General features: G+C 35.1%; 1 protein-coding gene across 1 annotated transcript in view; it reads right to left on the bottom strand.

The window, feature by feature from the left end:
- The window catches only part of GBE1 (1,4-alpha-glucan branching enzyme 1), a gene marked incomplete at its 5' end in the record, with an annotated part of 158,412 nt that overhangs the window by 67,698 nt on the left and 64,983 nt on the right, over positions 1–25,731 (bottom strand). Inside the window, 1 exon segment of the mRNA XM_019631645.1 lies at positions 17,958–18,068. Coding sequence (XP_019487190.1) covers positions 17,958–18,068 — 111 coding nt within the window.

Here is a 25,731-nt window from a genome sequence, read left to right as displayed (position 1 = left end):
TGATAGCAATAGTAATGCGCTTTTGTCATTTGTTCTGAAACCACTTTGATGCTGCATGAAGCAGAGGACAAAATATTGCTTGGGGGGTGGGAGTGGGGTGAATAAACCACACCAGAAGAGATGGTGGGATAGAGAGAGGTTATTTAATAAAATCCTAACTGAAGTCAGATTTTTTGCAAGGTACAAATGTCTTAGAAAATGATTTGTTAATAGACAGCCTTGTAAAAAGTATAAAAGTTTTGCATGCAAATAGGGCACCAACTGAAAGACTCTACACACACCTTTTTAGGGTAGAAAACAAGCCAGGAAAACAGGAATCCTAGCACAAATAATATATTGGCTGTCAAGTATAGATATGGTTTTTTGGCTTTTCTAACTTTAGGCATAGACTCAAAAGTTTATTAATGGAGTCAGATTGTGCTCTTTTTCCCTAAAATTTGCCTATAATTAGAATATACTACCACTTAGAATCAGTTCCTTGTGGTTATATCAAACATACAAAGTAATAGAGATGAACAAACATTCCTACTGAATTATTCTTAAGTGCTAAGAAGAGACATTTAAAACGGAAGCATGTAAACGCAGGAAATAAGATTGGAAAGAAAATGTTCACTTAAATCCTCTGTACTCCACAACTGATATCAGTTTAATCCAATCCTGGTATGATTCCCAGGCGAGAGGAGTGTTTCTGTAGGAACCCAAGGCTCCTTCAAGGCACAGCCTGCTACAGCTTTTCTAGGTTTTATCTCCCACAGCCTCTCTTCTGTAGTCAGAACGTCTTGAAAGACTATCTAATTATAACTTAATCAAAGAACCAGTTTCGGTTTACCCTTGGATGATGCTTCTTCCACTGCTCCAAGTTCCTGCGAACAGCTAGTTATCCTTGTCTGCTTCCGCATTGTCAGCTCTTACTTTCTTTGAGGCCACAGGTGCCAAAGAAACGAGAAAAAAAATTGCACAGCAGCCTGATGGCTTGTGGGAAACACCGAATTTCTTCCCCCAAGAAGGAAAGGTTCTCATTATTTGTACTTGTGTGCTTTAGCGTCTCCCTTTGCTCTAATATTGATTTTTAATTAAAAAAAAAAGTAACAACAAGGTTATGAATTAGCCTATCAACAGGCTTTGAAGGCAATTAAAAGGGAGGATCCACAAATCACATAAATGATCTTAATAGCTTCAAAATAACAGCATTTCAAGTATCATATGCATATCTCCTAAGAGAGGTTTGATGCAACATCACCACCATCACCACCACCCTCCCTATAGGTCAAGGATAGCATCTGCCCTGTGTTAAATCATTCTTCCCACTTCCATAAAAGTCAAAATTCTAAATGAGAGAAACAGTTTGGTAAAGAAAAAAAAAACACAGACATGACATGATACAATTAGAAATGTAATCAGTTCTATGTTTAACTTTTCTCATATCCAACCATTTCTTTAGTTAAGGAACTCCATTTGAAAATGCTCATCCCTATTACTCATCCCTGAATAACTGACGTTTCTTAGCTCTCCCTTGAGCTTTACACTGGGAAATATCAGACCTTGCTCCAATCAGACCAGATGCCACACAGTAATATGGCCCATGTTTCCTGCTGCTACATCTTGTCTCCAGTTAGTCCTTGACGTGTAAAGTCCGTTTTTGCCTCCAGAAATCCTGTCCGTTCTTCAACAACCAGCTTAAAATATTATCTGCTTTGTCAGAGACATATCTCTTCTTCAGTCTGAGAAACTCACATATTTTTAGCTAGATAAATTGCTTTCAGAAAAGACACAGTTCCTAAGTTCACTTTAGGCCCTGTATCTGAGTTTTGCCTGGTGATATAAAAGCAGAATTATGTGGAGCGTCTTTCAAAGAGCTGACGTAAATGGCAGACGTTCACCTTTTGCTCTTCCTTCCTCTGGCTGTGCAGAGTGTTTTGGTACTTTGATCTGGACGAGGTAGGAATGGCAGCATTCAGTTTTGTGCCTGTTACTTTATACAATGAAATACTTTGTACATGTAGATAAACAATTAAGTGACTTTAATGTCACTGTAATAAAAAAGAAAGGTTTGACAAATTTCTAAGTAAACTTCCATTCTTCAGGTTAGAAAGTATGTGCATAGTGCAGAGGGAAACTTAATATGAAATATGCTATTTTCATAGAACGAGTATCTTAAATACTTAATCTGAAATGAACATAATGTATTACATTTTAAATAGCATAAAGAAAGCTATTAAGAAATAAATTCTATAGATTGCCTAAGGAGTAAAGAAATATTCACGAGGCTTTAATTATGCTAAAAAGAAGATTAAAATAAGAATTCAGAATTATGGCACAATAGTTATCTGGGCCCCTCACAAACTGGTACATGAATATATAAAACAAATTTGTCAAAGTTTTCTCCAAACTTCTTGAAACTTTACAAAGAATCATTAAATGTGTCAGGTATTTGGGGGGGGGGAGGCAGAGGGGGAGAATAAACTTTTACCATTCCAAGTGACAGATGTCAAGACTCATGAATATCTACATATTCATAACTTAGCAGACATTCTATACCAGCATCCAGGAATATTTACTTTAATGTTATTCCTGGGATCCATTAAAAAAGAAAACAAAAACAACTTTATAGGAATAGTGGGAGCACAGAGTGGAAACATACTAAGAAGGTAAACTCTACTAACTGACTTATTTAAATACAAATTCGATGGCAAAGTTTGATGCTTTCAAATAATTTTCTGACAAAAAATTAGTGCACTCTTTAGTAAATAAAGAATGTCTCTTATAGAAATTAGAATACAAGCAAAATTGTGTGTCATTAAGTGGAGAAAGCATGGGAACACATGTACAAAAGCCATGAATTTTAGGACTCAGTTTGTCACTTACAATATGTACCTGCAAGCTGTGTAGCTTTCCCTTATTTGTAATATAAGAACTTACATTTATTGGACACTTGTTACATGCAAAGGATCATTACAAACTCTTAACATCGCTAAATATTTTAATTCTTATAAGTGCCCAGCAAAATAGGTATCATTGTAATCTCCCATTCTCAGGTGATGAAGGTGAGGCACAGAAAGATTACGTAATGTGCCAAAGATGACACAGTTAGGGCGTAAAGCTGCCAGGATCAGAATCTTGGCAGACTGACTCCAAATCTGAACTTTTACCCACTATGTTATACTGTCTCAAAATGAAAATTATAAAAAGGATACTAGCTTCGCACATTGGTTGTATTAAGTGAAACTATGCATGCAAAATGCTTTGTAAATTTTAAAAGCCCACACAAAAGCAATATACATAGAAAAGTATGTGGGATGTATATAGGAAAAAGGACTGGAATAATAAGGATGCTGTGACTTGGTTACTGGTTGAATGTTAACAAAGAAAAGGAAGGAGCAACTGAAATGACTCCGTTCAATCACTGGCTACTGTCATCACACTGCTACTACTTACTACTAATTTTTAAAAAGCATCATGATTTATAGGGAGGATGATTTCAGTTTGGGATTCAGTGACTTTGGCGAGCCAGCAGGACACCACATAGAGATCTCAGGCAGGCAGTTTTAAAATTTATGTTTGTAGTTTAGAGCAAAAGGTTGGATTTTGAGATGTTGATTTGGGAACAATCTACGTTAGAAAGATGTCCAAAGTCTAAAAGCAGATGAGCGTCTGAGAAAGAAAAAGTAAGAAATAAATAATAGAGGCCCAGGATAACACCGGAGGAAATATGTACACTGCAGGAGAAACAAGAGGAAAAGGCGACTGTGATGGAATCAGGAAGCCATGACTGATAGAACAAAGAAGGGAGGGAAGGAAAACCTGAGGAAAGTCCAACTGAACAGGTGATGAAGAAGGTTCCAGAGATCTGAAAGTCAGTGATGGCCTTGGAAACCAGAGTTTTCCCATTGTAAAGAGGGCAGCAGGGGACCTACTAGGGTTTGAGGGGTGAATAGAGTATGAGAAAGAAGGGTTAGCACACATAACTACACAATAAAGTTTGGCAAAGTATAGGAAAAACCAATAAAATAGTAATCAGCTTCAAAGTTTAGTAACCTATTTCTTCATTTGTAAAATGTGCATTTTAAAGCAATGTCTTTAAAATTTTAAATATTTTTCTCACGTTCTTTTCCTAGTATTTTATGATAATTATCAAAATAATGACACATGCGTATCAAAATCACAGTTGAAAGAACTACCTCCAGTCCAATGCCTCCTGTTGATATTGCATGTTTAGCCACACTATGAAAGGAGACGTTTATTATTTTATTTACATATAATCTGAAAATAAAACAACTAAGGTATCACTAACATATATCATCAAGTTGCAGAGGAGGTATTGCTTGGTATAAAATAGCTTATGCTGTGGGTCACAAAACAGCAAATTTTCTGCTAATTATTAAAAATTCAAAAATTCTGCTTTTCTATGTGTAAGTCATAATAATTATATCTGCCTCTTCTAATTAATCTTTCTAAGACAAAACAAGGCATCACTTATGAAAACATTCCTGACTCAAAAGAAAACAACGACTTTGTGTACCCAAGGTTACACAGATAGAAATTATTATTTCAGGAAACAAAATTGTTTATACAAATGAATTTCAACATATTAAATGCTAATGTATATAATGATTACATTATTTTCTTTCCAAGAAAAGAAAGAAAATAATGTAATCCTAATATACATATCATAATATAGTGATATTAGACCTTTTTCCAATTTAAACATGTGGTCTAAAATTCAACCGATTAAAAAAATGAACAAATATCCTTGTCTTTAACTCAAAAACTAATGGGTGTCTACAGGAAGGAAAATTAGAATTTAAAAGTTTCAGGTCTTTATCTTAAGTTATCCAACCTTTGATGTTATATTTGCTCAGGCAACTCTTGCCCTCATTTAGTTAAGGGCAGCATATATTGGCAAGGGAAGGAGAAAAAAGTGATGAAGAATGAAAGAACTAAGTTGGAAGCAGGCTGGCAGCTACTGAGACTTTTTTTTTTCACTTTCAAAACATTTAAAAGTTAAGGCTGTTCATTTTTAACAACTTGAGAACTATTTTCCAAGGGCATAAGAGCTCTCTCTTATCAATACCACTGCTAGGAAGAACACGAGGCTAAAGTCTTTGTTTTATTTTACACAATAGAACATTTATTTAGTTACATGGGAATGGCTAAACCTGGAAGAAAATCTTACTTGTCTATCTTCAAAGTAGAATCTACACATCAAACCAGAAACTGAAATGATTATTCTTGAGACACTATTTTGAGGTAAACAGAATCTAGTGGGCAACACCTGAGTAGAAGTTCCAGTAGTGACAATAGATAATAAGAGTGTTGCTCAATCTTTTTGTCATTACTGCCTCTCTACCCACCCCCACCTACTACACACTCACACATACAAACACACACACATACACACACACTCAGGAGGCTTTTTAGACATTCTTTTGCTAATTGCTTCCACCCCATGAAATTTAAATGCTATAGCATGTGTATTTATATGCTGTTATGCCCTGGAGAGCAATAACTACTGTAATATTTAAGATTATTTTTTTGCCCTCCCCTAACAATCTATGTTTATCCCCACTGGTGATGATATCACCCCATTGAAAATGCATGAATACGGCATGTTTATGAAACCATAAAAATATCCAGGTTGCTGAAAACGGGTGCACGTATTTTTGCTCTATGTATAGAAGGTGCATGCTGTGTGCATCAGGTGAGTCAAGGAATTGGTTGATTACACATCTTCAGAGAGTACATAAAGAGAGCCTACCTGGTCCATGTGCTCATTGTCCCCAGAACTGTGTTCCCATCTCACTCTCTTTAGGAGCTATCAGAAAAGTATGCTTCAAAAATGTTGGGATTGACTAACAAATATAATCGTAGCTTTCCAACTTTGCAAGCAAAAGGACATATTAGGATATTTTTATTTATTCTGCTAATATTTATTTGGTCTCATTTATACAAAACCCCATATACAGACGGGATTTAAAAGTATCCCAATTGAGAGAGAGAGAAAGAGAGAGAGAAATTGAGATTCTTATTGGTTCACATAGGAGCTTTCAGAAAACTCTTACTAAAGTAAACACCTTTTAAAATTCAATAAATGGATTTAAAAAGATATACTAGGGTTGTAAATGTCTATTTGTTCAACATGTAATAATTAAATTCTTGTGTCATACTACTATTTTAAAGTCTATAGCTAGGCATTAAATAAGCTGATCTTTAAAGAAAATATTTTTAAGTGCACAGCATTTTTACATTATAATAAAGAAAGAGTAAAGAGAATAAAATATAAAATATGGAATGAATTTTTAATCACAATAAATATTTTAATTAAACTATAGAAAATAAAATAATGCACAATATTTGGATGTCTTTTTGTTTGTGAAAAGGTATTATTAAGGCTGACTACTGTGGTGGGAAGGAGAGCCTATAAAAATAACTCAGTATAACAACTTCATAATACATTTACTACCCACCTTATCAATTTGTTATCAAGCGTAACACAAAATTTTAACTCACGGCACATATATGATGAAGCATAATGTACATATGCCTAAAGTATTGAAAAGGTTTATCTAGGTTTTCAAACTTATTTTTGTCACCTCATCTTCCCATCACAAAATGGTCATCTCAGCCCGTCTCAAAATGGGACCTCTGAATAATGGTGGTTTTGTGTGTGTTGGTGAATCTCAAACACCTATCATTTGTTTTTATTACAAGTAGTTCGTAAGGGTCTATTAGACAATGGTGTGTAAACAAGTCACAAAGCCATTTCTGGGTTGTTTCTCCCAAGCTATAAAATTCCTGTATAAAAACTGACAGTTGACGTACATTTTTAAGGTAAACAAGTAGTAAGCTTTTTAGTTAATTCTTGATAGGTTTCCTAAATGTATTTTTAAAAGGGAGATAAATATTGTATTGTTGGCCTTTTACAATATATTTATAAACTGTTTAAGCTTTAAAAGTTATACTATTATTTTTTATATTTGTAATTTATGCTTCTATGGGTACAACCTACTTTACGCAACTTAATTATATGACAGGTTTTCATGACAGATAAATCAGGTGGTAACTCTATTATATTACAGAATTCTTTAACACAGCACCTTTCTTCAATTGCAGCACAAGTTATTCATTTTTACAAACTCTAAATTGAAGACAACTTCTCCAAATGATAGTTACCGAACAATATGAGTTATACAGGTATTCTCCAGTTTTCAAAAGCTCTAGTAACGCCACTTTGTTTTTACGAAAGACCTACGTCAGTACCTGTTTCCACAAACTAAATCTGAAGAGAATTTTCACTTTTACAAAAAAGAAGGCAAAAGCAAAAATAGCGCTCAACATTTGTTTTGCAGCCAGCTGTTACAGGGGCAACCTGCACCCCTGGCAGTGAGAACGCCCTCCCCCGCCCCACCCCCAAGCACCTTCCCCAGGAACTATGCTAAGCAGCTCAGCACCATGTCACTAAAGCTTTGAACTGTGTCTGTGAGCATCTGTGCTTTATCTAGATTTATTTTGTGCAGCTGTTAGCAAGATGTGTCCTAAAGTATCAGGAAACTCTAACAGAGCTCAGAAGGGTGGTATGCCTAGTGTAAAACCGGATGTAACTAAGCATTTGTGGTATGATTTGGTAGGTGACTTTTTGGGTCTGGGAATGCTCAAAAAGTTTTCCACATGTATTAATGGTAATTGCTTCTTCACTTTACATCATTTCTGTTTATGAAAGGTTTCACCAGGAATGCTCTACTTTTGGATAGCGGGGAAAACCTCTACATGTACTACTTTATACAGAGGGTGCCAAAAAAATGTATACACATTTTAAGAAAGGAAAACTGTATTAAAATTGTAATATTCTTTCTCTGAAGCAGGTTAGAAAAAAAATTGTAATACTCAATATATACCGATAACAAAAGATGAACACAAGTCACATTTGACTTCTGCAATTACAAGAGGTGCTCAAAGTGGTTACCATCAGCGTCCAGACACTTCAGATTATGGAGAACTACTGCTTGAGCAACACTGACCAAAGTGTCTATGTGTATACATTTTTTGGTATCCCCAGTATTTTTTAAACTGCTTATATCAAGTACCTGGATTTTTTCCGAGTATTGAAATGAAAAACAGAGGTTGTTTCAAACTTGCTCATTCAAAGAAACACATCTCTTATATGATCCACATAGAAGAAAAAAAAAACACTATTAAGTATTTGATTACTTAGGATTCATAGATTACCACACAATATGAAATTTGGTTTGTTGTTTTCCTCTTTGATTCAGGGACATTTATGGTGAGAGATTTGCCAATCTTAGCGTTCATTTCAAGTAAAATAAAAATATTGGCTTGTATGGACTAGTGCGTTGTGGAGGCAGACAAAGCTGAGTTCAAATTCTGGCTCCTGTATTAATCCAAACAAGCTACTTAAGCTTTTATTTTCCTCATGTGTGAAATGAAGGCACTGATTCCTACTTCTCAGGGTTGCAACTCAGGTTTAAGTGAGATACAATATGTAAAGCACTTAGCGTCCTGCCGTGCTCAGGGCAGATGTTCAAGGTACTGTAGCTCTTGTTAGAAGAGTAAGATCAAAGACTGTCACATTAAGGCAAATCACCCAAATGATCTGCATTTCCCCAACCCCTGAAGGAAAACATATTCCCCAAGAGAAATGTATGTCTCTCTAGTGAAAAAGAAAAATTACTACATTTTCTAAAGAACTTAGAAAAATCTCTCTCTACTATTAACTGAGATAAGTGTGTCTAGTTCACCTCCTTGCTTTGTTTTGGGGGAGGGGTGGCGGTTGGAGCTGAGGGTGGAGAGGTAAGGGCTCAGACAATGACCTAAAGTCTGGAGCAGAGAAATTCATCTTCTAAATGTGCAGTCTCCTGTTGGCAAGTAGCTCAAGAGAAACACTGTGAGAGCAGAATATCTGAGTTTAGAGCACTAATGACCACATTCCAAGAGATGACAGGCACACAGGTCACCAGCTATGGCAATATATAATCAATCACATTTTACATCCTATGATTATAAGGATCTCTCCAGTCTTCTTGAATAACACTGGAAGGGACAACCATTCAGTTTTTGAGGTAAAATAAACTCTCTGATCAATTCTTTTTTGGAAGAAAGATCTGTGGGTTTCTTGGTAACCTCTGGAAACCTATGGATAGTTCTAAGAGACTGTGAGTCAAATAATAAGACTTACTACATAGTGAAACTGGAGAGAATTTGTGAAGGTGAGAAATGATTCAAAAGCTGAACACCATAGCAGAATTATCGTGAAGTATAAAGAAAACTCACGCCATGATACAGGTGGGGGAGAGGGCTATACTATTTATTTATTGGCTTCTCATTTAGAGAGGTTCCACCAGTCAGGTGAGGTTATCACTCAGGTGGGTATCTGACGAGATCAAGAAGGCTTAATGGAAGGTGCAACACAAACTTAGCAATTCAGGGCTAGGGATAATACTCATTGTATATTAACTGATCTTTGCTTGCATCTCCCAGGATAGTATCCTATTTTCTTCTCCTTAGGAAGATGAGCAATTTGATAGAGGATCCTAGACCTAGTTGGCGCCCCAGATTTAGAGGAATATTTTGAGGAACATTGAATCTCATGGTTAGGAACTCAGGCTTTGGAATTCTTCCAAAATACTAGGTAATAAAGTAATAAAGAGGGTTTGATGAAATTTCTACATTTCTAAATAATGTTAAGGTACCCTCCATTCTGTAAACTCAATCATCTATATCTCAACATGGAGCTGGAGAGGTTTATATACTATGAGTTTCCTTCTAATCCAGCGCTACATGGGTACTGAGTCTATTCAGTGGTATATACATATAATTACATATTAATATATAAAATATACATTACAAATGTATATAGTACATGTATATACACATATTTTATATACACTGTGTGTGCATGCATGTGCGCATGCACGTGTGTGTGTGATTGAATGTGTGTGTGTCAGTGTGTGTGTCTGTGTGTGTGTGAATGTTGGTGAGTGTGTGTGTATGTACGTGCATGTGAGTGAATGTGTCAGTGTGTGTGTCAGTGTGTGTATGACTGTGAGTGTGTGTGTGAGTGTGAGTGTGAGTGAGTTTTTGTGTGAGTGTGTGAGTGTGTGTGTGTGTAGTGGTAGCCTAAGAGAAAAAAAAAAAATATTAAGTTTAGAAACAACTATGCTCCTTTTGGGACTAATTCTAAAACCCAGGCCTACAATATAGGTTTGTTAGATTAGGAAACCTGCTATGCAGCCTCCAAGTTGAAAGTTCTATTTCTGAATATCCCATCTTGAGGAAACAGGGATGAAAAGAAAATTAAGTACCGTCCTGTGCATGGGGATTGTGTTTCTTTATGATGATGCGATTATACAACTTCTCCAGGAGAAAGGTCAATGCCCTAGATGGAAGATTTTGGTTTAAAATCTATATGTAACACAGGAGAGATAATACTGCACTAACTGGTTTGCATGTCCTGCACAGAAAAACAATTTGATTTTCCCAGAAAGTCTCTCTAATGAAAAGAAACAACTGAACCAATAGTAATAATTCATATCTGTGTTTTTCTAATGGGGTTTTAAAGAAATAAACTAAAGAGAGAAAACATCTGTTGTAAAATGTTGAGGCAAAGGACCAGAGAGCAGGAGACCTTGCTAGATGGGTGCAGCCTGGGAGCTGCAGTGGGTCTCACCTTACTGCTTTAGCGCTTTCTTTGGAACTTCCGTGGGTAGTCAGCCCAGGTAAATAGTATTAATAGTGCAGAAGGGGTCATTAACTCCACACCCACGCACTGATAACCATTGACAATCACACATATCCTAAAAGAAGCAACGTAGGGTCCTTACAAGTATCTTACCCTGAGACCAATGCTGAAAGAATTAAGGGAAGATGGGTTCAGTTGCTTATTTTTCTCTCTCAAGATCCAGATTATTGGTAGATCCTTTTCCTACTTGTAAATAGGTGTGATGTATTCAGTTTGGCCAATGTCAGAGGAAAATATGGATACGTTACATCAGAAACATCCTCTAGTAAGTTAAGATGAAGTTTCTCTAATGTGACTATTCTCCCTGGTTATAACCATCAACAAGGATTTAGACGTGCTGCTGTGACAATGAACCTGGCATAAAGTACTGAGGGGGGCATTTAAATCACATGAAGAGAGAGACAAGAGAGTCCATCGCTCCAGTGATTCTGTCACAGTCTGGATCTATCTGTGGCCCAACTTTCATTTTTCCATTTCCCTTCATCAGTGGATCTCTATGATGGATCTCCACAAATTCAAATCACTTGCCAGAGCCCCACGCTCAATGGCTGTAGCTCGAATGGTTGTGTGGGGCTTGGGCTTCAGTATTATAAAGCTCTCCCAGTAATTATAGCAGCACTTCCTTAACTCTTAGTACAATATCATACCAATGGTAAGTTCTCGTTAAATGCCAGCTAAAAGTGGTTATCAAGGTGTTGTAAATCAAATCAGAGCCATTACTTTTAAGTCTATGCCATTTAAAATAGATGCTATTTGTGTCTCTGAGCATTTTATCAGGGCTTCAAGCCATTCTACAACTGTTCCTATAGAGAATTGTGCAGTTTTTCACAGCTCAGTTTTATAGACGTCTACCAGTCATGTTACATTCAGTAAACTTGCCTCAACAAGCTAGGAGAAAATGCCAAAAATTAGCACTCCCACTGTTCTGGAGAGTGCATTTTGTCTTCTTATAACTGCTTCAATTCCAGCACTTAGCGGGAAGACATTTAAATTTTTATTGTATTCCTATCTATCAAAAAGAAGAAGAATTTACAAGCTTGACACTAAACAATCACAGATGGAAGACTGAAGTAAGATCACACAGTAACATTCAAGTATAATGTAGCTATCACTAAATGCCGACTGACGTTTCGGACAAAATCCATCCGCAATTCCCTGTGGCTTTAGGGCGAACATAACATGTTCATTAAAGAATGTCCCCCAGAATTTCAAATGTCAGAATACAATATAATCATACTGAGAAAATCCTTCATATTTAGTAATGGAAATTTCATAATACTGCTGAGAGAGAAAATTGCCAGTTTGTAATTATGCCTCTTTCTCTACAGGTATCACTCATTACTGAAACTAGAATAACACCATTGTAATAAGATTCCTAAACAAGAAAGTAGTAAAACATATTGATGACCCATGTTATGAACAAAAAAAGTGTTTGGTCTCTATTGTCATGATTTTGGTTTGTTTATAAATAGAGCACACACTATAAGAAAAGCAGAAAAGGCTTCAGATTTAAATTTTATCTATTGATAAAAATGCATTGGAAAATGCTTCTCAATACCAGTCAGGAAAACTCCACGAGCAGCCCCACTGCTATTTGCCCTGTTTGCTACAGGAAGTCCAAGTCCAGCCTCCTGCTCATTCATAGACAGCTGGACTTGACCACATACTGTTATACATCCCATCTGCCCCTCTCTTCCTCCTACTGTGCCCTCTTCAATTTCTGTCCTGCAACTGAAGAAGTTTCTATATCTTTTACATCCTCTTGCAATTCTCTCTTTACTTCCTAGCCTTAAGAATCACCTGGAAATATTTTTTTTTAATTCCACAGCCCAGCTTACGACCAAGACCAATTCAACCACAATTTCTAGTATTTTTGTAACTCCCCAGGTCATTCCAATGTGCAATTCTGAGAACCAGTGATTTATTGGTTCACTATCAGTTATTTCCTAATATTTTCAAAAATGCTTTCCTCTTTTTGAGAGATTTCTGACAAAACTCCAAACCTCAATCACCCATAGCCTGCTAGAAAAAAATGTCACAAAACCAAAATACTGACTGAATTTATTGTCTTGATTACAAATCTCAAATGAGCATTCAATATTACCTAGATATCCTCCTATGGTTCTCTAGTATTTCCACTCCTGGAGGTGTCTATTTCATGCTTCTACTTTTTGTCTCAAATGCCTCTTACTCCTTCCACTCTCAAATGATGACCTCAACTGAACATATAAAAGCTATCAGGCACAAACTTCTACACCCTCACACATCTCCACTTAAAACCAACCTGCATCTGTGCCCAGAAATTGACATGGAAACAATGAGTTTCACTTGCATGAATAAATGAATGAATGAGCAAAGAAATCAGTGCACCCCACTGACTCCAGATTATTTGACATTTCAGTTTATGCATTAACATCTGATGTCATGAGGCATGTGTGTTTTATGATTACAACATGTGTTTTCCGTTTTCAGGACTGCTGTGCTATATTATAGTAGTGAAACGTTGCAAGTTTTGTTGATTTAACTCTGCAAGTTTAGTATATTTTAAATGAGAAATTTAAATCATTTATGTTTTGAGATATACCCAGAGAGTTACATGCAACATTAAAATACCAAATTGAGTGAAGGTGTACTCACTTAGAAAATGTCCTTCTAAAACACTATAATCCCCAAGAGGAAGAATAAAATGACAACCGAGAGAGCAAGTCCTATTGCCAAGAATAATTCTTACTTCAGTTCAAAGGCCTTCTGAACAACTGGAATACGAACATGACAGTATCTAAGGTGATTCAGGTCACTCTGCATTTGAATGTCTATCTATATATGATGAAATTAAAGGATATGACAGAATATCATATGGGGGGTAAAAGGATAAAAAACTCCCTTTGAAACAAAACTGGCAGCAAGCTCTCAGTAAGAAGATTGAAGTCCTCACTAAAAAGAAAAACAAAACAAAACAAAAAACCAAAGTTGTTTAAAAGGTTCTCTTAAAGTTACTAGATAAGACACCTGATTGCATGACAATGAAGAAAATATTAGGAGTTAGCAGTCCAGTGTAACTTTCCGCTTAGCACTGCTCAGCCTATGACAGGGTCACAAAGAGCTTTCTGAAAAGCCAGAAATTTTTCACACACAAAAAAAAAGACTTGCAACTCAATGATGACATCACTTTTTAAAATTACATTCTACTTTGCCAATATTTTAAAATATCAAGTAAAATATTTAAAATATTTTAATATGTTTGTATATGCTTATATTTTAAATGAATTAAATACTTAGTTTCTTCTCTTTTTCTACAAGTCCAAGCAGTCTTTAATTAAAAATATATATATATACTATCCATGCCATTATTTTGATACTATATGGAACGAAACTGCAGGATCAGTATTGGTGCTTTTTCCTTGCACTGTGATCACTGGACCTAGCCTCTCATTTGCCTGCCTAACCACATCTCTTTACAACAATTCCTGAGGAGTCACATGATGAGGCCATGTGACTGCTCCCTTTGCTTCAGATGATTGGATTAGGAAAGGGTAGCACTTCCATTATAGCCAGACAACCACCAGCAAACTGGGCAAAATACATCTCTATCCCCATTTTCTTCTTTGAATTGTTTTGCAGTTAATCTGCACATGATTAACATGTATTCACTGAGGTCATCCTATGTGTAAAGTGGATGTTTTTCATTTTATATTAATTTTTAACCATCAATGAAACATAATTAAACAACCAATGGTTATAAAAAAGTAGCAAAGACATATCCATATAGGTTATCAACAATAACACATCTTATTTGTTCTAACCTATATCCTTTCAATTATATTAATAGAGAAAAAATAAACCATAAAACCATTTAACTATCAATATCAGGTCTTTCTTACTGAAGAGTTCATGATATTAAAGTGGCTGAAAACCACATTTTTCATTAAACCAATCAATGAATGACCTTTAAATTGATTTCCTTAGGCCCCAGTTTTTTCATTTATTTTATTTTATTTTTATTATTATTTTTTTATTTTATTTTTTATTTTAGCTGAGCCATCCTGCCACCTGTTTGCAGCTCAGCGGCAAGCCCAGCTCGGGCCAAGAATCAAACTGGTGACCCTGTTGCTCAGACCTCACACTCTTGAGCAAGCTCTTAACCAACTGAGCCACTCGGCTGACCCTTTTCATTTATTTTAAGTTTAACATTCCCAGGGGACTTTAATCTCACGCCATTGCTTCAGCCCTCTCCTACGTAAACCTTCACTGATTCCGTTGCATGGCTTTCTTGTGCCTTTCTATTCTCAGTCTGATGGGCTGAAGCCACTCATAAATTTCACCAACAGTCTCCTCATCCAGTTTCCCCATGCTGACATGACATTCTTTGCTGATGTCATCACTGTATCTAGTGCATGTAGGATCATAAAGACACTTTTCTGCTTGCTTGTCTGTATTTCCTTTGGAGTTTTGAGACTATGAGGCAAGAACTATTTTCACCTCAGACTATCCACCACTTAGCAATGCCTGGTACACAGCAGATACATATAAATGTCTGAAACATGATGGAACGTTATAAATTGTTAAAACACATTTAGAATGTATTATAAATGTTAAATTTATAGTTTAAATTGATACATATCTCAAATTCACTAACTTTTTAAATTGAACTTACCTTAAATCACTCTAACCTCTCTCTCTCTCTCTTTCTCTCTTTCAATTCTGTGCACAGGAATGCCAGAAAAACATATTAAGTGTTATTCAGTGCTCACACAGATTCCACAGACACCATATAATACTATACATAATAAATGCTAACTAATCAATATGAAATCAGCTCAGCCTAGAAATGAAAACTAGTGGAAGCAACTCTCAGACCTCCTAACACATGAATGCTAAGTAAGATGTTTTCACAGCAACATTCAGCAAATGTCACTACAAATTAAACAAAACAAACAAACAAACAAAGTAATAATTACTCCTGGTGAGACTGATTGCAGAAATGACTTAATTTACCACATAATATCAACTGGGAAAATGTCATTTGATTTTTAACAAATACTTATTACCTTTCTGTTATTTTATAGAGGACATAAACACTTTAAGAAACTTCTGTGTTAAACAATTTATCATCAGACAAGATTCCAAAGGAACACTCTTAGATGGATTTCAAAAGGCAACATTCTGGAGCCATATATTTAACGAAATAACTAATATATAATAGGGGGCAGCTGGGTTACTCAGTTGGTTACAGCGTGTGCTCTGAGCAACAGGGCTGACGGTTCAATTCCCATATGGGCCAGTGAGCTACACCTCAATTGAAGACAACAACTTGAGNCAGATCAGTGGTTGTCACAGGTTAAGAAGTGATTGGGGCCAAGAGGGATATAGGTGTGACTATAAAGGCACCGTGAGGGACCCTTGTGGTGATAGAAGGGTTTTGTATATTGACCATATCAATGTCAGCAACCTGGTTGTGATATTGTAGCAAACCTTTGTGAGATGTTACCACTGTGGGATACTAGTGAAGAGAACATCAGATCTCACTGAATTATTTCTTAAACTGCATGTAAATCTATAATTTTCTCAATATAAAAAGTTTAAGAAACTATTCATATATAAGAAAAAGTCCAGGTGCAGAATAAATATTGCATGGAATTAATGAATAAATTAATGAGTTAAACACTTATATCACCTTTACATGAGCACTATTAGATAATAAAAATGATCAAATAAAATTAAAGGACATACAGCAAATTTGGCATATTTTAGATAGGCAAATGTTTGTTCAGCAAATGATTAAACTAATATGATATTCCAAACTACTGATTTTGAAATCATACAAGCAGAAAATAATTTGTTTGTGAACAACAAAAACATAAATGGAATCTAGCATTTTAATCTAACTCATACCCTACGGGTAGATAACAATGAATGTCACATACATTCTGAGTACAGTTGTCATTTGCATTAATATTTTTGTTTGTTTTATTGACATTTGAGGGAATGATAGTCATTTACGGAATTATTTTTTAAATTCACAACTTACAAAAGTAGGGGTAAATCACAGAAGTTTTTTAAAATATGATTTTAACTCTCTCTAGTCTTATTAACTAAAGGCCTCATTTTTATGATACAAAAAGATTTTTAAATAATTACATAAAAGAGAAGATGACATCTGCCTTCAGATAATTTGCAAGTTAAGAAGACAGCATAGTCATATCCTAAACATAGGACAAGATGANTTTTTTTTAGCTGAGCCATCCTGCCACCTGTTGGCAGCTCAGCGGCAACTCAGCTTGGGCCAGGCATCGAACCGCTGTTGCTCAGAGCTTGCACTCTTGCGCGAGCTATTACCCTGCATACTTGATATGGGCTCCAGAGACAATACTATATCTGAGCCAGGGTACTCCATCTTTTGCAGAAGCTCCCCGGGTGATGCAGGTGTGTGGGGAAAAGTACATGACTAGAATGTGGGTGATCTATTTTGGAATGGGTGGGGATTTTACAGCACTAAAGAATGAATGCTTGGAGCATTAAGCAGAGAATGAAGGCAGAAATTTTGGCTCAAGCTAGGATATGCGTGACCTTGAATGACAAGCTGAACTCAAAAGATCTGAATTGACAAAACGAGCTTTGTTCTTTGGAAAAGACCTCAGAATGCATTAGAGAAGAGGGGCTGAAGCTGAGGGAACGGTGATCAATTAGCAGCAGATTTTAGTGATTACGGAAAAAAATGGCGAAAGCCTGTCAAAAGACATAAAAGAAAACCTCTAGAAGGAAACCTAAAATGGAAATTAAAATTTACCTGGATCAGCAAAAATATTCCTCTCATTACAACAAAGGAAAACACGAAAGATAGCACTTAAAACTGTCATTTACTGTATTTTAATTAGAGTTTAGCAGGGTAAAAATAGCACTGTATTTTGAAGCTGGAATTTATAGATCTACAAAATAATTTTAAAATGTTTTTCAAGTATAAGTAGCTTTCATATAAAGACAGATAGATGTAGATAGATTTAATAAGGTATATTAATTGTATTAAACTATAGAAATTTGTTTTTAGATATGTAAATAAATATAAGCATGCGGAAAAGGGGAAGAGAGAGACACAGAGAGAGAGAAAGAGAGAGAGGGAGGGAGGGAGAGAGGGAAGGAGGGAGGGAGAGAGAAGAAAAAGAGAAAAGAAAGAGAGAAATATGCAATTATAAACATACTCATTTACCTGGTCATGGCTCTCTGCATAAGCAATGCACTTTTCAAGGTAGCGTCTGTTTGTTAGTGTGAACACTATATTGCCCATATTCCAATCTTCATCTTTAAACTCTTTCAGGAGCTAGATGCAAGAGGGAAAATAATTTGCATAAATCATTATTGTTTTTACATTAAATCCCAACCTGAGGGTATACATCATATCGATCTAAATTATATGACATGCAGATACAAGCACACCACATAGCAAAGATATCTTTGTTTTAACTTTTATTGAATCGCAGTTTTTAAGCAGACTGTCCAAGTGACAATGGTGTAGTGTGTGTGTACACGCGCGTGCGCATATTTTTACTTTTGTTTAAACAGTTTGATCATTCCACTTTAGGATTTTTGCAACCTTTTTTCCCCTGTAACAATAACCAACTCTTGATTAATAACTACAGAAAAGTGTTGCTTAATATGATTCTGTAACTTCCACAAGACTAAGACATGCTACATTTTTAGGTTGGATTAAAAAAATAGCAGGGATAGTGTTGTGATCCATTCTTTAAAAATGATCACTGAATAAAACAACTATTATTTCAAAGTTTAAAGACTATTATGAAATAATTATCATCTGAACACACAACACATTTTTGTCTCTACTTCATTTGCCACTCAGTTTTCAGTCTAGTTTCTGCCCCTCTAACACCTCTTCAATGCAAGTTACCTTGCCAAGATCTCAGATGACTTTCTTAGGTCAGTAACTGCTCTTTCTTAGGCAAATACTAGCTGTATGCATTGACAAGGCGTCTGACCCCTCTCCTCCCCATAAAATGCTTTCCTTCTTAGTCTACCATTATGCAACTCCTGATGGTTTTGTTGTGTTTTCCCACCATTGCAGGCATTCTGTAAAGTCTGTTTCTCTATCCTATAAAAGCTGGTGCTCCTCAAAGTTACATCCTCAAAATAGCCCCTTCTCTTACCAAACACACGCTTTCTCCATGGGCTCATTTGTCTGTTCAAAGTGTCAACTGCAGGCAGAATTCAAGGATGCCCCCACCAGTCCTGCTCCCTCATATTCACACCTTTGTGTACGCCTTTATCTAGAGTGTGGGTGACAGCTCTGAATATGGCAGATGTCCTCTGAAGAAACAGTGAGATAATAACTGAGTGATGTTTTAAATTGCTAAGTTTGCAGTAATTTGTTAATGCAGCAATAGAAAACTAATGCAGACTTTGATACCCAAAATTGGGTTCAGGTCCGCTGGTATCTTCCTTTGTTGACTTCTTTGTTTCCCCTATGGAATTCAGACATGCTTAGTTAGCCATCCCCCATAAATGCTTGTGAGTCGCTGGACACAGAGGGCAGACTGTTAGGCGAAATAATGACCACCCACAGATGATCATCCTAACCTAACGTTCAGAATCTGTGAATACCAATGTCATTACAGGGGTCTTTCTAAAAAGGGAACATGAGTTGTCACAGTAAGACAGAGATCTGAAGATGCTACACTGCTGGCTTTGAAGATGAAAGAAGGGACCATGAGCCAAAGAATACAGGTGACTTTTAGAAGCTAGAAAAGGCAAGGAAACCAGAGCCTATAGAAGGAATGCAGCCTTACCAATGCCTTGATGTTGGCCTATTAAGAACCATTTCAGATTTGTGGCCTACAGAACTGTAAGAACTGTATGATAGTAAATCTGTGATTTTATGTCATTGTTTGTGGTAATTAGATACAGCAATGATTTGAAACTAATGTACAGACCTACAAAAATATGCCCAATTAATTTTTGACAGATGTACGAAAACAACTCAATAGAAAGTGGACAGACTTTTTAACAAATCATGCTGGAAGAGTTAGACATCCACAATCAAAATACCAAAACAAAACAAATAAAATAAAAGCTTTGATTAAGTCTTACACATTGTACAAAAATTAACTTAAAATGGATCATGGACTTAAGTATAAAAGTAAAACTATAAAATGTTTAATAGAAAAAACAGGAAAGTCAAAGGCTTCTTGGACTTGACACCAAAAGAGAGGTCTCTAAATGGAAAAAAAAAATGGCCTTCATCCAATTTATAATAAACAAAGAACTTTTGCTGTNCCCTATTACAATTATTTTCATTTCTAGAAAAATATTTTTATTTACAAACCTGTTATAATGTTGTCCTTAGTTTGAGGGCCAAGAAAGAATTGGCTCAGAATATGGTTCTTGCCACAAGAATTCTCAAAGTTTGATCAGATGGTAATTGTCATCTATATTACTTGAATTCATTTGGTTTTTGGGTTTTATTTGTTTTTTTTTTTTCCTTTATCAAAGCAACCTCTTTATTCTTTAACCTCAGATGTATTTTAAATCAAAACATAAAAAAATGTATACTGTTATGGACTGAATTGTGCCACTCCCCACTCTCAGTCACATTGAAATCCTAATGGCTAATGTGACTATATTTGGTGATAGGGCCTTTAAAGAGGTAGTCAAGGTTAAATGAGATCATAGGGCAGGGCCCTAATCCAACAGGATTGGTGTTCTTATATGAAAAGACACAGAGGATGATCGTGCACAGGGAAAGACCACAGGAGAACACAGAGAAAAGACAGCCGGCCATCTGCAAGCCTACGTGAGAAGCCTCAGAAGAAACTAAATGTGCTGACCCCTTGATTTTGTACTTTCTGCCTCCAGAACTATAAGAAATAAATTTGTTATTTAAGCCACTTTGTCTGTGGTATTTTGTTATGAAAGTGCTAGCAGACTTATACATCTACCAATAAAATGCAGCTTCAATCTGACATGTAACTTAGAGTTCCATATAAGCTTAGTTTGAAAATAAGTCGCACTATGTAACTTTACTAACAACTGTCACCCCAATAAACTTTAATAAAATAAAATAAAAATAGGTGGCACTACTAAAAAAAGTTTGAAAACAATGCATATAAAATATAGATTTGTTACATTGTGATTAGACAATAATATTTCTTGAACAAAAAATTTGACCTTTCCACTTGTTTAGAATTGTTTAATTATATTTTTATGTGTAATTGTTTACTTCTATAATCTCTTATTCTGTTATAAAATCATTTTGATAACTTCTGTTAGATTTTTACTATGATGTATACATTTGTATATTATCTATATTATAAATATACATATTTATAATTTATCAGATTTATTTGTATATTTGATTTTAGAAAGAACTAGGCAACTTGCATCTTTTTGTACATTCCTGACAATTTGTAATACAAGGCAGATTTATCTAAATCTTTAAATGATGAAATAATTCTTGGTAAATCTATAATGTTTCTGTACATTTGGGAGGAAAACTTTGAAAGTAATCTATTTCACCTTCAATTTGTTTATTCCACTTACTTATTCTTTTATTCATTCATATATAATGGACATATATTGAAAGCTCAAAAAACATGCTACAACTGCTAGGAGCTTGCAATAGAAAGATACAATTTATGCATGTGTTTTAGTTTTCATATTGTTATGTGTTTGGTGAGTGGTTGCCTCCATCCTGATTAATTAAAACGAATATTATTCATTTCTTATTTTGTTGAATTTTGGTTCTGGTGTCTCTGTATTCATTGGATCTGCTCTCCAGCCAATTTAAGTTGAAAAGACAGCACTGCCATGATTTGGAAGATGCAAAATTTAGCATGTATCTGGTTCTTGAGCCAGCANGTAGTAAATTTAATTTAAAGTTAAATTTATATTGAAATACAAGTTAACTAAGAGCTATGTGCCTGGGAATATTCTGAGTCTTGTATACTTATTAAATCATTTCACCTTTAAAACAATCCTGAGGCAGACACCACTCCATTTTACCAAGGAGCATATATGAGTATGGGCTCAAGTGATTATCAGCTTAACCAGGTCACACAGATAGAAAGCTTAGATTCCCACTCAGTTTGCTTAACCTCTATGCTCTCCCTTTTCCCTAAAGGGTATACATTAATTATCCTTTGGTGGCTAATCTAAGGATAATTTTTGGTATAATTTTCTCAAGTTGAAAATCAGAAGAAAAAGACAACCAACCAGCTGCTGTCATTTTCTAGTTTGTACAAACTTAGGCATGTCCCTTTGTCTCTTCTAGTTGCAGTTTTAGCACAATGGGACTTGGAATGTCTACCTAGCATATTTTAGTGTTTGTCTAACTTTCACCCCAGGTTTCTTTTGAACTAAGGCATAGTATAAAAAAAGAAAAACTTTATGAAGGTTAAATAAGATGATGCATATGAAAGTGTTTTAGGAAGTACAGAATGCTATGTCAATATAAATAAACTCTGTTATGATCAGTAATATAAAAATACAGAAGTAATTTAGCCATCCCTGCTTCCCTCTTCTATATTTGATTCTTTCATATGACTATATGACAGAAGAGTAGGAAATATAAATTTATTTATTCATTACCAATTAAAATAACCTAGCAAATCAAAAAAGCCATAGTGAGTGTTCCTCTAATTTAATCACAGCAAAACAAATTTTTTGAAACTCAAAATTAGGAGTCTATAAGACAAAAACAAAACAAAACAAATCAGCCAAACTGGCATCATTCTGAGAAAATCTATTATTTATCTTAATGATATTCAATAGACACATACTTAAATGCCTGACAAATTTATGTAAACACAATTTAATTTAAAAACTGCAAATATGTGTTATTTTCTTACTTCTTTTAACTCACTCTTTCTCTACTAGAGAGAAATAAAATTAAAATTCCAGAAAGCTAAGAAGTTTAAAAATGCCTAAGACATGAGTAACCAGGTTGCTCCTCAATCTTGAAGAACTTCTTACATTGATCTTTTTAAATATTAATTTTTTTATATGCCACTTGAAAAAAATTACTTTGCTTAAAACTACAACTGTTGATTGCAGCTAATGAACTACAGCTAAATATATTATAAGGTAATATTTTATATATATATTTGATATCCATTTCCAGGAAAATGTCAAAGCCTTGTGATGTGCTAGATTACTGTGCTAGTTGCTACCAGTTCCTGGAGATATAATAGTGAATAAGGTACAGATGACCTCTGCTTTCACTCAGTTTTAATTTTATCAGGGAATCATACATTTAATAGTTTTTCAAATGTAATTTTGTTAAGTGCCATGAAAGGTAAGTATACAGTACTATAAAAATATGTAGTAGGAAAACTAGCATCATTTGGGGGCTGTAGGAAAGCCCTCCCTAAGGAAATGAGCCTTGCAGATAAAGGATTTGGTCAGGTAAGGGCGGAGTGTTGGAGTGGGATATTCCAAGAGGGAGAACAGAAAGATGTAGAGAGTTCAGAGTGGAAGGAGGTTGGTACATTCAATGAACTGAAAGAAGGTTTGCTTGGCTGGAGCAGAACGATCAGCAGGGAGGCCCATGGGGGACGATTCCTGTAGGCTTACACATCAGCTGGAGGACACTGTAATCATTGAAGCCATTAAGCAGGACAGTAGCATGATCAGAAAATAGAACGAATGTGTAGCTCATGAGGAAATATGAAATCTCATAAAACAACATTAATGATTAGAAATTAGACCTGCTTGGAGATTATTGATTTTAAAGTTGGTAGAGAGATGCAAGATTTACTTAACATACTGGGAAACAAGGAATAAAGAAAAATGGTGCTATATTAGAGTTAAACATTAGAAGCCATTTGTTTCAAGGACAAAAGTCAGAATAAAACTTCAAAAGATCTCTGAGTCCTATATCAAAGAATAACCTCAAAATTATATCTGACACCACAAATATGGTCAATTTATAGACCTTATAGAAAGAGATGCTAGAAATATATTTATTCATTATGTTACTGTTGAAAGTTCCGTGGGACGAGTTTCCAAAACAGAATAGATGTTCAGCCTACCCTAGATTGAATATAGAGTTAATGTGATATTAATATAAATATTTCACAAAGTTTATGAAGTTCCTGAAACAGCCCAGGATCTGTTTATAACCTCAGGGAAAATACTGACCAAGACTCAGGAAATAGTTCTCATTATGAACTTTCATCAGACCTTCCTCATTTGAAAGTTATCAATATTAAATTAACTAGGGCCATTAAGTCTGCTATCTGCAAATAGTTTTGTTTTATGCGGATGCTTGCCTGAGGCTCTGTTATACTCTACAGGCTAGAACTCTCTTCAACAAAGGACAGTTTCAGGAGCCTACTAGGTACTTCAAACTGCTGAACTCTGGACTCTTAGGCTCCTGAGGTTTAAATTGATAGAGGTAGTCGTATATTTCCTAGTTTTTCACAACTTCCAGGCTAAAGCAACACAGAGTCATATTTCTAGAATTTTCAGATGCAGTGGGCCTCAAGAATTAATTATTTAGGACTGACTGCATGAACTCAGAGGTCTTATTTTATTTTGATTCTCTGTTTGAAAAATTGTTTTAGTTTCCAAGTATATAAGGTAGTCCTTTCTTTTTTCTTAAGCTATCTATAGACTGTAATAACTTCATAAATTCTGCTTTTGTAAATGAAATAAAACATTCAAAAAATCTCTCACTAACCCCCAGTTCTCCTTACTTTACATGGCAACATAGTAATTTCCATAGGCTCATAGACTCCACCTTTTTATCAGAATATAATTGAATAAAATGAATGTGCAACTAAGTCTTTATTGGAATGGCCATATTTGTGAATGATGGTCACTGAGTCAGTGAGGACGAGTCGCTTTTAAGGAGCTGAGGGTGATCTTACTTATGGATACAATGCCTCCTAAGTCCGCCCAGGAAATGTGGCCTGGTGCTTAGCTGGCATGGTGTGGCCTCACAGGTCAGGATGGATACTTCTTGGTGAGTTAGGGATATTAATAAATTTTGATGATATTAAGAGAAGAGGAATGCACCCAAAGGTATAATCATGTGGGTGAAATTTAGTGCATGGTTTATTGAGCTTGGCTTTCTAACCTCAGGCTAACAAGAAACAGAAGCTTTCAAAAATCCAATCTGAGATTCCTTATAAAAACTTCCAGAAATAAATGAATTAGTTTGTAGCACTAAGGCTAAGGAAGTCAGCCTCCAATGTGCATTTACCAGTATGTCTCTCTCTAGACTAAAAGCTGGCAACATCTCCTAAAATTCAAATGTTCAAATGGTTGTTGTTAACCAAACAGAACAGAAAACCGTATTAGTTAATTTCTATATTTTATCATTCAGAATTCTGCAGACAATGATGATCTTTGAATATCCATTTTTTTTGTATTTTTTAAAATAATAATTTTTTACCCATTACAATATCCTGGATCATTGCTTTCACATTATAATACAAATATACTGGTGTACAATTACCTCAAAGAAAACCAATTATGTTAGCATACTGTGTTATGACATGACAATTTCCTCTTTCTTATGTTTAATGTACAAACATTATAATTAAATAGACCCAGGATTAAATTTTGAATAATTCAAAGTTTTAAAAATACTTCACTCATCTTGTCAGCAATATTAAATAAAATACCAGCTATTAGACTACTTTTCCTTCATGCATTATATTAGTACAACAATCTCAAATTTAGTTTTTGCAGTTTACACATGATAGTATATTAAAGACATAAAGCTATAATTTTCTATTTTAAATCTAAACAGCCAAATCAAAATACTCTACATGATTTAGGTGTATGTAATATTAGTTACCATTTTAAACATTGATTGGATATGTGTTCAACTCACACTTACCCATGAAATTGAGATAGCCTTCTCCGCCAAGTGCGTGAGTAATGAGTCGAATCATTTTATGAAGCTGTATTCCACGATCAATGACTGGAGTAAAAGGGGCCAGAACACTCATGTTGGTGTACATTTC

Source organism: Hipposideros armiger, unplaced genomic scaffold (assembly GCF_001890085.2).
Source record: "Hipposideros armiger isolate ML-2016 unplaced genomic scaffold, ASM189008v1 scaffold_1029, whole genome shotgun sequence".
In the NCBI taxonomy this organism is placed as follows: Eukaryota; Metazoa; Chordata; class Mammalia; order Chiroptera; family Hipposideridae; genus Hipposideros; species Hipposideros armiger.
Note: the sequence above shows the minus strand (reverse complement) of the source record. Positions and strands in the feature narration are given on the sequence as shown.